Raw genomic sequence first — 15,217 nt, 5'->3', positions numbered from 1 at the left:
CATCTATGCCTTCTATGTGTACTGCTTCATTGCTTCAGGCAGCTCATGCTCCCTGAGTTGAGTGCGCTGTCTGGTAGAATATCGCGGTAGGTGTTGCGGGGATTTGGTACGAGGCTGGGCAGGGTTCACCTCACTTGCAGCCTCTGCCTGGCGTGAAGCAAGGTGATCGACCGTGCGATACCTGTTGAAAGTCTGCGAAGACTTGTGTCACCGAGTCTTAGTATCATGATTCGCTGTCAAAGTTCTCAAAGTTGATAGCAATCACAATAAACTAGAGTTAATTTCATGCATGCCTTCATGCAAGTGGAAATTCTTACAAAGCAAGGCAGTGTTTGACGTTGTATACCTTCTCTCCGCCTCGCGTGCCTCTCGTATCTCCTTCTGCATTTGGGAGTACCACTGAAAAAGACAATCGAGCTGCTTTCGAAGACTGTCATAGGCCATGGCAGCTTGAGCTGGGAACGAAGGGAATGGGCCAATCTGCACAGGGGTCTGTAAAATACCCACAGAAACCTTCTGCGAAGTGGCAAGCGTCTCCTGGGCGGTATTCTTACGCATGGCTTGGTTGTGTGCTAAATAATACTTCATCATCGTCGCAGCGTCTGCAAGCCAGAAAAAAATAAAAAATGCCGAGATTTTAGAATTGATAATACGTTTCTGCATCAGTGATATACACGATGAACTAATTGATCTGTTTAACTTCTCCATCCAGCTCTTTGATGATTTTGTAGTCGGTTGCGCTTCCGAGAGAGGGGATGTTGCGGTTGTAGTCGTTTATGATACGACGCTAAGTACTGTGTATTAGACGCTTGGAACGTCGTAGACAAGGAGTTTCCCTTTTGAGATGGGTTGCCAAATGGTCTCGACATTCTTGTACATGAGTATGTCACTGTCTCTTGATACGACGATGTCGCTAGGCTTGCATTTATGGCCTATCGCGAGACCTGCCTCGGTCGAGCACTCGACGATCGCCCATTGTTTCTTGCGCATGTATACGGCAAAGGCCCGTCGAGCGTCTAGGGAACAATAAAAGGTCGAGCTCAAATGTTTTCTGATGTCGATGAACTGGTGTTTCCGCACGCGGAGCTTTTTACCCACGCCAACCTTGAGCCATGCAGACATTTGTCGGCGCGTTCAACAGCTTTCCTGAGAAGGTTCTCTTGGTGCACTTGGGTGAGTCCTTTTTTCCCGAAGGAATGCCGTCCAGGTAATGAACCAAATTCGTCTGGGCCCCAATCTTCAGTATTTCTCGCTCGACAATACGGTGAGCATCATTCATAGAGTGCGCGGAATAAGCGTAGCGAACGGTGACATAAAAAGACCCAAGTGTATCGACTCGAGTCGCGGAATTGTGATCAATGGAACAGGGGAGGTTTGAATAAATGGGGGGACTGGCGTCGAAATTTGCGCATGGGTAGACGCTTTTATCGTAGATGCAAATGACTTCGTACCTCAGAAACCAAAATAAGACGCTGACCTACTCCCGCATCCCCTCTTGTTCATCAACAATACACACGCACACGACAAGTACTTTCAAAATGATTGCTCCCGTTAAAAATCTCCTTGCCAAGTCGATGTTGACCCACATCGGTCTCTCCCTCACCTTCGGAACGTATGTTGCTCTCTGTTTTGCATCTGATCCGACCCACTGCGCGTCATCCTATCGATCTTATTGTTGAATCGGAGCTCGGGATCTTACCTCTTTCGTCGGGACGGAGAGGAAGGATCTGAATGGACAGGGCGTTGGACTAGGAGACATGCATAACTTGACGGATTACGGCTTCAATTCAGGAACAATTGTTTCAGGAGATTGTTGGAACACCCAAAAAAAACCGTGGACTCATCTCAGTTTAGGGACAGGGACTATGAGACTCGGATTCCCACTCACTAACTCCCCGCGCCCACTTCTTTCTCTTTTGTTTGTTTCGCCACACAGCGCCGTTGCCTACGGTTTCTGGCACAAGAACGTCCTCCCCAACCGCGAGCTCCGCCAGAACTTCTACATCCAATACAACGCCAACAGAGTTTAAAGGAAATTCCATAGACTGCCCACTTCCTTTATTTCGAATGGCGTCGTTACTTGATGCGACTATACTTCCACTCCACTCTCGTTGTGCTATAATGATCCAGCGTTGGTGAACAATCATTGACCACGTTTAGATTCAATAAAGCATTTCTTTACGACAAAGTAGATTGAATGATTGAATATGTATGGAGGGGTGCATGCAGGTGGACCCTGGTCTTTGCACTTTGTGCGAGGATGAAATTGTCTCAGTTTTGCATACCGTGCGCAGTCATTGTGCATTCCATTCAGTCTCACTATTACTGTTGTTGTAAGGCCGCCTTTTGTTGTTCAAATGTTAACGAGGTCTATGGCTGTCATATAGAGGGTGGAATGCAAATGATTCCGTTACGAAAACATTGTTATGAAGTAGATAACAAACGTCGATGTGAATGCTAAAACAGTTTTATTCTATGAAGATTGTAGGTATATCGTTATGATGCCGAATGCAAAGTGAGTCGATCTTCCGCAAGAGGCGAGAGGGGTCATGCCTTGCGATCTGCTGTCAATTTAGGACCAGGGACATCAATCCTGATCTCGTCCACAAAGCTCCAGTCCTCGTCATCCAGAAAATCCAGTTGGAGCTGGCTCAGAGCGGAAGGCTGCAGTTGAGAAAGCTGCATCTGTTCTTGTTCCATCAGCTGTAGTCTCAAGCGCTGTTCTTGTTCCAAGAGTGCACGATTATGTTGCTGATGTTGCTGTTGCTGTTGCTGCTGTTGCTGTTGCTGCCCCTGATGTTGATTATTGTAGCCCTGATTTTCTTGATGTTGATCTAAGAATTGGTCTTGGTATTGAGGTAGGTTCAACGAAGAGTGTGATTGTGTTTGCTGTGGTTGTACTTGCAGCTGTTGGAATTGCTGTCGTTGGTGCTGCTGTAGTTGCTGTTCCTGTTGTTGTTGTTGTTGTTGTTGTTGTTGTTGTTGTTGGTCTTGACCGAATGTCGACGACTCGTCCGTGGAGCCCTGTATCTCCGAGTTCGAAGTAAGTCCAAGGTCATTAACCTGTGGATTGTCTTGGTTCATCCCGATATCGTTCAGGTCCATATTCATGTCCATGATCATATCCATATTCATGTTCAGGCTCATATTCATGGCCATGGACATGTTCATATTGAGTCCCAGGTCCGCCAAATATCCACCTTCCCGGTTCATGGCCATCTCATACTCGAGTTCCTCCTTCATCATCCTCGCCTGAGATTCGCCGACAAACTCACACATGTCCCGAAAGCAGTCTGCACAATCGACCGTAGGACGTCCGCAACCACAGCCGCAAATCAAGATGCCGTTGTCGCCAAGCAAAGTTGGATGCTGTAACTTGACGGACTCCATGCCCGCCTGGCCCATCATACTCAATCCCTGCCGCAGGGCCTGTCGGGCATCGTTGTCAATCATGGTCGACGCACTCTGACTGCTTGCCTCGATGAGACTCAATGCTTGACTCAAGTTAAGGGCTGAAGCGCCATTATTAGCGGTCTGGTCAGAGGGAATCTCCATGTTAGCTGAGTTGATGGCGTTGATCTTACTGGAACCGCAGCAAGATCCCTTTTTGGGGACGGTGTCCATCGCAGATGCCTGGGTCATATCGTCATTGCTATTGGGAGTACTGATGTTGACCGCATTTCCATTGTTGTTGCCAAGTCCAGAGCTGGGGAACATTTCTGGTGGGAACGCCGACTGGAGAATATTTTGGTTGTTCGGGTAGGCAAGACATCCAGGACAGGCGCAAAGCTCTCCGCAACAGCACATGCTGGCAGAAACGGCACAGCCACAACCGGCCATCTCCACCTCGTCGTGAGCTTCATCGCCTTGTCGATCACAGGGAGATTGGGACGGGATCGAGGATGCCGGCGAGGAAGTACTGTCCGCTGGTTTGCAGCACGATTTTTTGGCAGTCGATGTTGAAGATATAGCCGTTTCTGTATTAGGCTGCATTGGCATGGGCGGAGAAGCTGTAGTGAAATTGGACATGGCACTGTAGAGTGACCCCACATCCTCAGACGATAGGGTATTCATGGGCGTAGGCCGCTTCGCTGATGTGTCCTGGAATAAGGTAGGGTCTCGTTCACCAAGGTCGTCCGATGCGTTACTCACAGCGTACGTAGGCACACTTTGTGGAAAAAACGGATATGAGCCTGGAGGGTTGTACTGGTCGCTGTCATAGTCCGATGAGGTCGCATTGTCGAAGCACAACTGGGACTGCATCAGACTCTGCTGGTTGCTTAAGGGCGAATAATCAGCTCCTGAGGATCCTGAGTTGAGCACATGCGCATACTGCGACGATGATCCATTGCTTGATATACCCATGTCGCTAAATGTCCCATTGATACCGAGACTCGAGTCAGAGCTCACGCTTCCATTGGGACTCTGCACCGCCCGTATGCCTCGCACCTGTGGAGAAAGAGCTAAGGGGGAAGCATCTCGTGGATAGAGCTGTACACCGGGCTTGCCAAGGTCGAGCGAAGCAGCTCCGCGTTGATGTTTAAGCGCATAGTTCTTGAACACCGCATGCTGTGCCGAAGACGAGATTTTGTTTGGTTTCGTGACAACGTGTCCCGAACGATCACGGCAGCAAGTGCAGACAGCGCCCTCGAGACATCCGCATGAATAAACGTCTAGATAGATATTCCCAGATGTAGTCAATGGGTTAAGGAGTGGATCTGTAGCCAATATATGCATATGGTCGATGAATTCCTACCTCCACTTGATGAGACATTCTCAGCCGATTCCATTGTTCTAACGTCTTCAGTCGAAAGAGAGCGCAGAATATCCTCGCCGCCAAGATCTGCAGGGGCGAGGGCACGTCCATCTTGCGAAAGGGACTTGGTGCGCTTCAGTCCATTGGCCAACACTGAGGGCCCTAAATAAAGACCATTGCATTGCATTGTGGGATAAAAGAAAGATCATAATATGGTCGGTCAACAGCATATCAGTATAATGCCTTGGATGTGCGCCAGAAAAGATATTTGTCCACTTCTGTACCTTCCTCCTTGCCACAAATGCAACGGACGCTCACTTGCTTGGCCTTACGCAACTCTTTACAGTGAAGGCATTGCGTGGATGGACGGCCCTTCTTCTTGATTTCGTGCAATGGCCGTTCTCTATTAGCTCGATATACAAGTTAATAAATGAGTTTCGGTGAGCAACACACATGTGCCGCGATAAAACATTATATTCGTGTTATGTGTTCTGATGACAAACAAATGGCTGTGTTGACATTACCCATGGTTGCATGTCGTGGAGCGATGGCCCTTGATGCAGGTTGCACTGTGGTCAGGAAGGCGAACGATGACAAACGTTATCTTAGTTATCTTAGTATTGGGTGTCACGCCTTGCAGACAGGCAATAACACTTTACAACGTTGGGAGATAAGATTGGTCACATACCAAGCAAACTTTTGGCCATTGACAAAGACCATGGTAGCGAGAGTCTTGGCAGAGAGTATGAGGATGAAAGGCGGAAAGGCGAGTTGATTTCAGACGATGGATGGAGGATCAAGAGAAGGATGTGATGGTGTCGGGGTGAATGAGGTGAAGTCGAGGACTAAGAAGGAGACGGCGTGCAAGTGCGAAAAGAAAGCTGTGTGGCGGAATGCCTGAGGGCGTAGTGCAGCGAGGAAGGAGTGGGAGCGAAGGATGGGGGTTTGAGCTAAAGGACCAACATTGGAGCAGGATCAGATACCAGATATCAGATATCGGCGATGCCTTTCTGAAGTTGTTGTTCCTATCGTTAGTGGTGGTTGGAAGAAGAGTGAAGACAGACGATGGACCAGGACAACCAACAAAAGGGTTGCTTAAAAATATTAGGGGCTCCGCCCAATAGCGAACTCAAATGGCTGTGCCCCTCCACTGCTTCTTCTATGCCAAAAGGAAGTCTGTCCTTCTGGCGCAGAAGTGGGTGGTATGAATGCATGGTAGTATGCAATACCTAAACAAAGAATCTAGTTCCGAGCCCGACTTTGCCAATGGTACTGCCGCTGCCTCGACGCGCAGATGTTCAACCGTCCAGTGTGTAACCTTTACTTCAACCCGATAGCTTGCATTACACTACGACACATTACAGTACCGTTAAAGCAGTGCACTGGACCGATGCGAATTATTGGGCCAGACTTTCTTTTGCCCACCGCTCTTGCTGTAAGACCTGGAAAAAAAATAAAAAATAAACATGTTGACGTCAGCAGTCCGCGGTTCAATAAAAACCTTCTCGCCTTCTTCTTGCCCCTCTTTTTCACTCATCTCTCATCCCTTCTTCCCATCACTTCATTCGACATGGCCACTCAAGAGATTCCCACTTTTAAGCTTGTTCTCGGTAAACCACACCTCCCTTCTTTTGTCTTTCATCGACTTGCTATCATACCAAACAATGACACAGAGCTAGACTTGCAGGAGAAAAAAAAATAAAAAGAAAAACAATCGCTCTGCTGGACGCCGCTCTGTTTGTCTGGATCCAACACTAACCGCGTCTCTGCCCATTCTTTTTCCACCTAATTTCCACACCCTTTGATAGTCGGCGATGGTGGTACGGGCAAGACCACCTTCGTCAAGCGCCACTTGACTGGTGAATTCGAAAAGAAGTACATCGGTAAGAATCTCCTTGTACCCATCAAGCCATGACTTTCGGCGATCCTCTCCATCTTGGGTGATGCGCAGCTTGGTCAGGGCTTTTTTATCAGGATCCACTTGCGGTCCGATGCAGAGATGACCGCGCCCATCTTGGATTGCCGTCCAGAAGCTGTTTGGAGGAAACCACACCATTCTACGCTCGGATCACCCACTACACTGCATATCGCTGCGGTTTTGGACTGGTCGGGGTCGCCCCTTGTGCCAAATGACCAACGGCAGACTGATGGATACACAAGGCATAACTATGCTCTACAACTTTCGTCGACCTGCTTTGTTTTTCCTTGGGCGTACATTCACACTTTATCAAGGATTCCGACCACGGCTTGAAGTCGACCCTTTGTAATTGCGTGGTGCCAACGCTAACAATCATCGATTGTTTGTTTTCACTTTCTAGCCACCTTGGGTGTTGAGGTCCACCCCTTGAGCTTCACCACCAACTTTGGTCAGATCATCTTCAATACCTGGGACACAGGCAAGTCTTTCCGCCAGACTACAACTCTTTTTGCGTCGAATGTCATTATGCCAGAAATCAGGTCTTAAGTTAACCATGCACTGTCCCTCAATTCTCTATCATAATACGAACAGCTGGCCAGGAGAAGTTCGGAGGTCTTCGCGATGGTTACTAGTACGTATTCTGCGACACGGGACGGAGACGCTACCAATTGCCTTTTTTTGCGCCATTTAAAATCGATATATTAAGCATCGACGCTAATGCCAGTATTTTTTATTATATCTCTATCCCCATTTTACAGCATCAACGGACAGTGCGGTATTATCATGTTCGATCTTACCTCCAGAATTACTTACAAGAACGTCCCCAACTGGCACCGTGACCTCGTCCGTGTCTGCGAGAACATCCCCATCGTTCTTTGCGGAAACAAGGTCGACATCAAGGAGCGCAAGGTCAAGCCCAAAGCCATTGATTTCCACCGCAAGAAGTCCCTGCAGTACTACGACATCTCTGCCAAGAGCAACTACAACTTTGAGAAGCCCTTCCTCTGGTTGGCTCGCAAGTTGGCTGGACACCAGGACTTGGAGTTTGTCGCTTCCCCTGCCTTGGCCCCCGCTGAGGTCCATGTCGATGCTGGCCTTATGCAGCAGTACAATGATGAGTTGAACAGTGCTGCTCAGATGCCCCTTCCCGAGGAAGACGATGATCTGTAAAGGAGACGAGAAGAAGCAACAACAAAGAAATACAACACCCTCCTCATTATTTCTACTCAGTTTTGCCGTGACCACAACCATTGCGTCCATTAAAGCTATCAGGTCTCAGCACCCTAAAAGGAATACACACATGCGTCTAAATTGGATGGGGTCCTGGGTCATAAAAACGAGGCGCCGGAACTTGACATCTGGTGGTTGGCGGCTGCTTGCTCCTTGATGCTTTGCCCAGAGCCATACAAGCCACATAAAGCTTAAACACGCGAGCAAACGTATCTTTGTCAAACTACAGAACGACACCATGTCTTTTCTTTTCTTTTCTTTTTTCTTTTGTAAAGTTCGGCCCCTATTTAACTATTACTATTCTCCAGATCTCATGTTTGGCATGTCTCCGAATCTTGACCATTGTTAACTATGAAATCAAAGGCAAAGACGAAAGCACATATTGAAATATTTTTCGGTACCAATGTATGAGATGATGGAGACTAGCGATGTGTTTTTTGTTCAGTAAATGAAGAGATTTGGCGCTCTATGGAGCGTTGAAGCATATGGACCCTGCTGTTTTATTCAATGACATCTTAAATGTACCGTAGTATCCTGCGATGAGTATCTCATCTCCACAAAGTGCTCGACCAATGTGGCCTAAGCAAGATACTCTGTTTGTGCGAGACTTGTATGGGCCGCTACGTGGGTTGGAATGATGATGGACCCCACAATATGTCGAATATCGGGTGCTTCCATATAACGAAACAGATCCACCCGGAGCCACTCCGCCGACCACATCGCCCCGCACCCACAGTTCCATCTATCCCTTCACGAATTAAAATTTTATGATGTCGGAGCAAAGAGAGCGATGCAAATCATTTTTGTTTAACAATCCATCAGACGACGAGAGAGCCATGCAGCGAAGGGTCACACGCTCGAGTGCCCATGCCCCGACACAAGAACCTGCATCAGCGACAGTGATAATCTCTGCCGAAACCGCAGGAGCAGCAACCAGTCATGGCGGACGAGGACAAGGTCGAGGCCGTGGTCGACCCCGTGGTCGCGGCGCAATACAGATTGCTACAACAGAGAAAGCTCCAAGGGCCCCGGAAGAAAGTCGAAATCCGAGTATGAAAACAGACGAGATCGTTGCAGCTGATCAGGATCAAGAGAATGAGCAGGAGAATGAGCAGGAGAATGAACAGGAGAATGAACAGGAGAATGAGCAAGAGAATGAGCAGGATAATCAACAGGACGATCGAGTGAAGAACGCTATGCAAGACGATTCATCAGAAGCATCACCGTTAGCGCGTTCACCTGCCAGTTCACCACCAATTGATACCACCCCAACAACCGAGATGGATGAAGACCCAATAGTTGACAGCGTACATCAAAGAGCAATATCGTCACTGCGATCGATATCCACCTCAGTCCCACTCGATATCTCTCGGACAGAGCAAAAGAATGAAGAACCAGCAATGAACAGCGTACCTCATACGATAGCATCTACGCATGATCAGGATCAGAGTGCCCTTGTTCAGTCACCTCCTAGGAATGAACTTCCTCTGGAGCATGAGGACATCACCAGTACAAGTATCTTTGAAGAGTTAAAGGAGATGTCCATTATCTCCCCTTCGCTTCCGCCAAGATTTGTCGCACATGACGTGAAAGCAATAGCAATCGATGGAGGGGACAATGCTGGCGAACCGATTAGTGTAATCGCAACTGAACCGGGGCCGAGATCGACATCGACGCTGAAAAGGAACGTTTTTTTTCTAGACGAGGATATTTTTGAGCGCACTTCATTTGGAGGCAGGAATAGAGCAGCGGACATGTACTTTTATAAGAAGCAGAAACTCGAGGAAGAGGAGGAGAGACAAAGAAGGGAGCTGGAGGAGGAGCTGAGGAGGAAAGACGAGGAGAGGAAGGCGGAGGAGGAACGAAAAGCAGAAGAAGAGAGAAAGACAGAGGAAGAGAAAAAGGCTCAGGAAGAAGGCCGGATGAAGGTGCGAGAAGGAAACGAAAGCACTAGCAGCGACGGTAGCAGCGGCGACAGCAGCAGCGATAACAGCAGTGGCAGCAGTAGCGGCAGTGAAAGCGACGATGAGGATGAGACAACTGGAGACGATACAAAAGAGGAGCAGCCAGCGCCTCGATTAAAACCACCATCAGTCAGCAGAATCAAGCAGCTCGCCCGTGATTCATTGGCACCGTCAACTTCTCACGCTCCTGCAACAGACAGTGACAGCAGCAAAAAGGTGGACTCATCTCCGAAGACCACAACGCCATCTGATCAGCAAGCAGCGTCGACAGCAACGTCAGGGCCTTCGACTCCTGCGATGACTTCTCGCAAATTTGACATTACCGACCTGGTGGCATCTGTCGCCTCCTATGACCCAGGATTCACCTCAGCTATGGGCAGCATCCAACCTAAACCAATTCAAAAAACCAACGACTCCCAGGAGCAGCTATCCTCACAGCAGCAGCAGCCGATATTAATGCAGATGGAGCCTGCCACAGTCTGGTATCATCATCCTTGCATACATTCACACGAGCATCGTTCGATTCTCACCTGGGAGGAGCACCGTCGTTTTGTCAGATACGAGGGCATCGCGCGTGATCAAAGCAAGGACCCAGCTACTCCGCAGTTGGGGCCAGAGGACAGGGCATTATGGCTTGCACTCCAGGAAAAGGTGGACAATGAGCGACAGCGGCTTCGGCATTGGAACGCAGACGTGATCCGATCCAGGATATCCGGCTACTTCAACCCAGCCATCCGATCCGCTTTAGAGCCGAAGTTCTCAAGGGCAAAATCACGAGTGAAGGAGTACCCACAATATTACGACTTTGTGCAATCCGTGGGTCTACGACTTTCCGGCGCTCATCCGACACCCAGCTCCTCAAAGGAACCAATGTTGACTAGAAAGACACCAGACGCCTCAGCAGCAGAGAACCCAGAGCCCGATCCTCGAGGGCTGTTGGAGAGAACGGGAAAGATTTGTCCGGTGTCGTTGGCGAAGCCGATCTGGCCCACGGACGAAAATGGTGTGCCCTTCGAAACGACGATCGATGTCAGTGATCGGTACTGGTCCCTCTCGAGCTCGCATTCAAAACCTCCAGTGCCACCACCCTTGAGTGTAAGAGGAACGATAGCCGAGCAAAACTACAGACGACGTCATATTCCTACCAAGCGTCCTTCGGTCTCCGTCACCAATGATCCCATCGTGCGAAGGTTTGTCAAGGAGCAGAATGTCCATATCGCACTCGCGGCCAGTACACTGGTCACGCTAGCAAAGGCGCTACCTAGTCTTGCGGCGGAGTGGGAGATCCCGGTCAGGGTCGTGCTAGAAGAGGATCAGCAAGGTAACCCTACAGCTCCTATGTTTTGAACGCATCCCACCCTGTGCGTACGGATTTAGCGTTCTCGAATTGCTGATTTCTGATATGCCTATGTATCGTCCTCCTTATGATCTATTGCATGGTGTAGGAGTGATGCAAAAGCGGATTTATATTGACAAGCCCTTGATACCCAAGCGAATGTCGGCTTTGGAGATGACACAGAGATTTTACGACGGCGCGCTCAAGAAGCTATCGTTAATAGGCTTCTCATCGACGGATGTTGACATTCTTGCACTGAAGCCCGCACTGAAATACACCGAGACAGTTACACCTTCACGAACAAACAAAGACAGCATCGATACAGTAGATGGTAAGGCGGTTGAACTCACCGAGGAAAAGGCAGCTGAACAGCCCGAGGAAAAGATAGTTGAACAGGTCGAGGAAAAGACAGTTGAATTGCCCGAGGAAAAAACAGTTGAACAGACAGAGGAAGTGGCTCAGGCACCCAATGCTTCTACCAGCAAAGCGGGGGGGAATGATGACGAAGGCGTTCTCGGAAGTCTTTCTACTCCTTCTTCAGATGAGAATGACGGCTTTGAATATTCGCTCTGGACATTTGGCGAGACTCGCATCTTGATCCGCAGCCGTCTTCATGGATATCTCGACAAAACAGTAAGGCTCAGACAAACTCCGCTGACTTATGTTGAAGCACTACTTTATATTCGCATTTCACCACTAAAGTTTTCTATTGTTTTCCCATAGAAACCGCATCGACAAGTGGTTTTCAAATCCATCCTGGATTACACCCCTGATCTCGGGCTCACAGAACCAGGCAGATCGACTCTGGCAGGTTGGTGGATGGCGACATGGATTCGAGATGACCGCCTTGTTGCCCTTGGACGTGTCGATGTCTCTCAGAACCAGTTTGTACGCTATCCGAACTCAATTCCATCCTCAGCGGGTGGAGTCAATCCCGAGAACCCGCTAGGGGGAGTGTTCAGTGATCTGCCTGCTGTTTCAATCTTGGATGCAAGTGAGCAACGATTTCAGGATCGAGAAATTCAGGAAGTCATCAAGCCTAACATGCGGATGATCCATTATATCTTGGGGAAGCTGATGAACCTGGGGCCTGGCCAGTACATTTTGGGGCACAAGAGGAACGATATCAATGCTACTATCTACAAGGCCGTGCAAGTGGAGGGAGACAAGACAGGCGAATCAATAACAGCAACAGATGCGAAGGGAAAGAAGGGTGTATCATCTGCGAGTCGAGGACAGTACGACTTGCATGCTGCACACGAGTTCTCACCACAGATGCTGAGTGAGGTGGGCACGGATGGCACAGGCGGAAACAAGAAGAGTGCCAATAGTAACATATCAGTTGGCGTTGCTGACGAGGATTTGCAGCTTCAATGGATTGGCACCCCAGACCAAATCCCGGGCACCTTTCCTTACGACGAGCCCAAGCGAGGCAAACGGTTTCGTGGAGGCGCTAAAGCTGCAGCCAAGCGCCGTAAAATTGGGAAAATTGGGCACAAATAAACCGAAAAAGCGTCTCTTGAACTTTTGCGAATTTATTGAAACTCGCCCAACAGTGGCGCATTGCTGACCCCGTGTGCTAAAAGTGCAAGGTGAGGCAAACTTGATTCACAGCAACAACTACAACCAGTTTGCAGGAATTACTAGGCAACTCGACAATTGCAGAGTAAGGATCAACCACACACAAGGAATCGCCACCATGAGCTCATTCAAGAAGCGTGTGCCGTCTGCACAAGCGAGTCTTCCAGCCGGGTGTCGCCTCTCTGCCTACAACGGACAGGTTCTCATATCGACAGGTGTTCCTTCGCTGGACGACATTCTCGGCGGTGGACTCCCCGTGGGCACTATCCTTTTGATTCAGGAGGATCGCCAGACCTCGTACGGACAACTCTTGCTCAAATACTTCTTGCGACAGGGTATCGTCGTGGGCGACAAGTGTGTCGTTGTCAGCGGCGATGAGAAACCAGAGGCGATTGTTAGGTCCCTTATGGGGATCGCAGGCGAAGAGAGCTCAACGATCCAGGTCCAACAGGGAGTCGATAATCGGGATGATGATGATGAGCGTGGCAGTAGCGGTCGAAGGAAGAAGTTGAGCGGATCACAAAATGTAGAGGATGAAGACTCGGAGCAGGATCGACTAAAGATCGCATGGAGATATAGCGGGCTCAAGAAGTTTGAGAGCGGTGTGGAAAGTCGCCCACAGCCAGGTAGGAATCCATGTTTTGTCAGCGTTGTGGCTCAATAGCATATGCCAGTAGCTAAGCAGTTGAATCTTTTGAACTTTTGAACTTTTAGCCATTTCGTCGCGTGTGGATCAAGCAGCATCATCGGCTACAGGGCTCACGCCCAGTCAAATCCCGTTCTGCGAGCAGTTTGATCTTACCACACGGATCTCAGCCAAGGCATTGGAATCAGCCGATACGACGCTGATCGACTCGGGGGAATTGCTGAGGAGCATGAACAGCGACATTAGCAAGGACTCTGGGATCGATAGCGATGAAAGCTCTCTGGACGAGGATGACAGCGATAGTTCAGGAAGAAACCAGCAGGACTTGTATAGGAGTGTGCTCGATAAGATCAGAGAGACGGTTATTCAAGGTGGATTCAGTACCACGCTCGTCAAAGACCCTTCAGAACCTGCACCTGCGCCAAGTGCCGCTGGACTATCAAAGAGACATATCTGCAGAATCGGCATCAACTCGATCGCATCTCCTAGCTGGAGAAGTAAAACTCCACAGGTATGATTGGGCCACTTTATTTTCGAGAGTACAGTCTTTGCCCTACAGTGGTCGCTCAACATCGGTTGTTTTATATGTATGTCTTTATTGGACATGTTAGGATCTGTACAAGTTCTTGCATGCATTGCGTGGTCTTTTGCGTTTCAGTTTTGGCGCCGCTGTGATCACCATCCCAGCTCACCTTTACGGTACCGCTGATCAGCGACACGCGACAGATGGTTCTACAACTTCGCCCTTCATTCATCGGCTTGAACAGTTGTGCGACGCCTCTGTCAGAATTGAATCCTTTGCCGGCGCTCTCACTAATGCCTCATCTGCAGCATCCGACTACCACGGCTTGTTCCACGTTCACAAAGTACCTGTTTTAAATGCATTGATCCCTTCTTCCACAAAGCTGTCTGTTTTGCTGGACGGAGCTGCTAAAGGATCGGGAGGACCTAGTGGGCATGGCAACAGCGGCGGATCTAGCAAGGGCGTTAATAACCTGGGATTCAAAGTCCGGAGGAAGCGATTTGCAATCGAGACTTTCCATTTGCCGCCGGAGGGCGGTGTAGGACAGAGGCGGACGTCTGCAGAACCGTCCAGCGCATCGACATCGTTGTCAGATCGCAAGTCGACATCTTCAACATCGTCGGCGTCTTCCTCTTCTACGAGCAGTGCAGAACCATCTTCAGGATCACTTAGGAAGCCAGCGTCGACGGAGGGTAGCAACACGCGTTCGAGATCATTGGGTATGGGCAAGAGCGGCAGCAGTACCAGCAACAATGGCGGTGGAAAGGTCGATGTGCACTCTGTTCCCGGCGCGAGTGGGATGGCACGTAAAATGATGGGATTGCCACCAAAAGGAATCGAGGGCGCAGTGGCTTCTGGATGTAGTACTGAAGGGCCGGATGCTGGGGGACACCAGCATACACATGGACACGGACAAAAGCTAAGGCAAGGACGTGGAGGTGCGCTGAACAACAGTCTGCTTGACTTTTAGTTCAGAATTAGTGAGCGGAAGTCGGAAAATAAAAAATAAAAGTGCTGTTATTTCCATCTCAGGAACCGGAGAGGAAATAAAGGCACAGACCGTGAGAAATATCGGAGAATGCGGGGTCAACCTTGACCGGGGTATGGGGGTCCGTTGCCGTTGATACTAAATGGGCACGCGTAGGATCCAAGCTGGAGTAGGGGGGGATGGGGCCCATCGTCAGCTTGCGTTTCTTGATCTGCTGGCATATCACCCTACTGATGCGCATGCGCAAGGTGCATCTCTGATAAGAGTCATAGCGA

At 49.3% G+C, this 15,217-nt stretch overlaps 8 protein-coding genes across 8 annotated transcripts; 5 read left to right on the top strand and 3 right to left on the bottom strand.

Annotated features, from left to right (window-relative positions):
* Positions 1-187: 187 nt before the first annotated feature.
* Positions 188-1,069, bottom strand: BC939DRAFT_468290 (uncharacterized protein). Its single transcript, XM_051557898.1, has 3 exons — positions 701-1,069; positions 347-602; positions 188-244 (listed from the first exon to the last, which is right to left on the bottom strand). The coding sequence occupies exons 1-3, from the start codon at positions 867-869 to the stop codon at positions 208-210; spliced, it is 462 nt and encodes a 153-aa protein (XP_051406725.1). The 5' UTR covers positions 870-1,069; the 3' UTR covers positions 188-207.
* A 439-nt stretch (positions 1,070-1,508) lies between these two features.
* On the top strand, positions 1,509-2,187 carry BC939DRAFT_468286 (uncharacterized protein). Its single transcript, XM_051557897.1, has 2 exons — positions 1,509-1,612; positions 1,937-2,187. The coding sequence occupies exons 1-2, from the start codon at positions 1,539-1,541 to the stop codon at positions 2,028-2,030; spliced, it is 168 nt and encodes a 55-aa protein (XP_051406724.1). The 5' UTR covers positions 1,509-1,538; the 3' UTR covers positions 2,031-2,187.
* Positions 2,188-2,425: 238 nt separating this feature from the next.
* On the bottom strand, positions 2,426-5,297 carry BC939DRAFT_34134 (uncharacterized protein). Its single transcript, XM_051551653.1, has 3 exons — positions 5,281-5,297; positions 4,757-5,159; positions 2,426-4,673 (listed from the first exon to the last, which is right to left on the bottom strand). The coding sequence occupies exons 2-3, from the start codon at positions 4,941-4,943 to the stop codon at positions 2,548-2,550; spliced, it is 2,313 nt and encodes a 770-aa protein (XP_051406723.1). The 5' UTR covers positions 4,944-5,159; positions 5,281-5,297; the 3' UTR covers positions 2,426-2,547.
* BC939DRAFT_403526 (uncharacterized protein) lies at positions 4,988-5,354 on the bottom strand (the record flags this gene model as incomplete). The annotated part of the gene is made up of 2 exons (XM_051552747.1): positions 4,988-5,159; positions 5,281-5,354. Coding segments are annotated over 2 exons (246 nt in total), but the record flags the coding sequence as incomplete, so codon positions are not given.
* Positions 5,355-6,291: 937 nt separating this feature from the next.
* Positions 6,292-8,173, top strand: BC939DRAFT_468282 (small GTPase rana). Its single transcript, XM_051557896.1, has 5 exons — positions 6,292-6,366; positions 6,565-6,639; positions 7,075-7,152; positions 7,266-7,305; positions 7,433-8,173. The coding sequence occupies exons 1-5, from the start codon at positions 6,327-6,329 to the stop codon at positions 7,842-7,844; spliced, it is 645 nt and encodes a 214-aa protein (XP_051406721.1). The 5' UTR covers positions 6,292-6,326; the 3' UTR covers positions 7,845-8,173.
* Positions 8,174-8,396: 223 nt separating this feature from the next.
* BC939DRAFT_34121 (uncharacterized protein) lies at positions 8,397-11,516 on the top strand. The gene has a single exon (XM_051551652.1). The coding sequence runs from the start codon at positions 8,672-8,674 to the stop codon at positions 11,213-11,215; it is 2,544 nt and encodes an 847-aa protein (XP_051406720.1). The 5' UTR covers positions 8,397-8,671; the 3' UTR covers positions 11,216-11,516.
* Positions 11,517-11,843: 327 nt separating this feature from the next.
* Positions 11,844-12,721, top strand: BC939DRAFT_468276 (uncharacterized protein). Its single transcript, XM_051557895.1, has one exon. It carries the CDS (start codon positions 12,024-12,026, stop codon positions 12,705-12,707), a length of 684 nt encoding a protein of 227 aa, XP_051406719.1. The 5' UTR covers positions 11,844-12,023; the 3' UTR covers positions 12,708-12,721.
* Positions 12,722-12,753: 32 nt separating this feature from the next.
* Positions 12,754-15,020, top strand: BC939DRAFT_468275 (PAXNEB protein-domain-containing protein). Its single transcript, XM_051557894.1, has 3 exons — positions 12,754-13,411; positions 13,500-13,942; positions 14,043-15,020. Exons 1-3 carry the CDS (start codon positions 12,904-12,906, stop codon positions 14,922-14,924), a joined length of 1,833 nt encoding a protein of 610 aa, XP_051406718.1. The 5' UTR covers positions 12,754-12,903; the 3' UTR covers positions 14,925-15,020.
* The last annotated feature ends 197 nt before the right edge of the window (positions 15,021-15,217 follow it).

Source organism: Gamsiella multidivaricata (genome assembly GCF_025024155.1).
Source record: "Gamsiella multidivaricata strain RSA 2152 chromosome Unknown BC939scaffold_117, whole genome shotgun sequence".
In the NCBI taxonomy this organism is placed as follows: Eukaryota; Fungi; Mortierellomycota; class Mortierellomycetes; order Mortierellales; family Mortierellaceae; genus Gamsiella; species Gamsiella multidivaricata.
The sequence above is the reverse complement of the archived record's forward strand: the minus strand, read 5'-3'. Positions and strand labels throughout refer to the sequence as shown.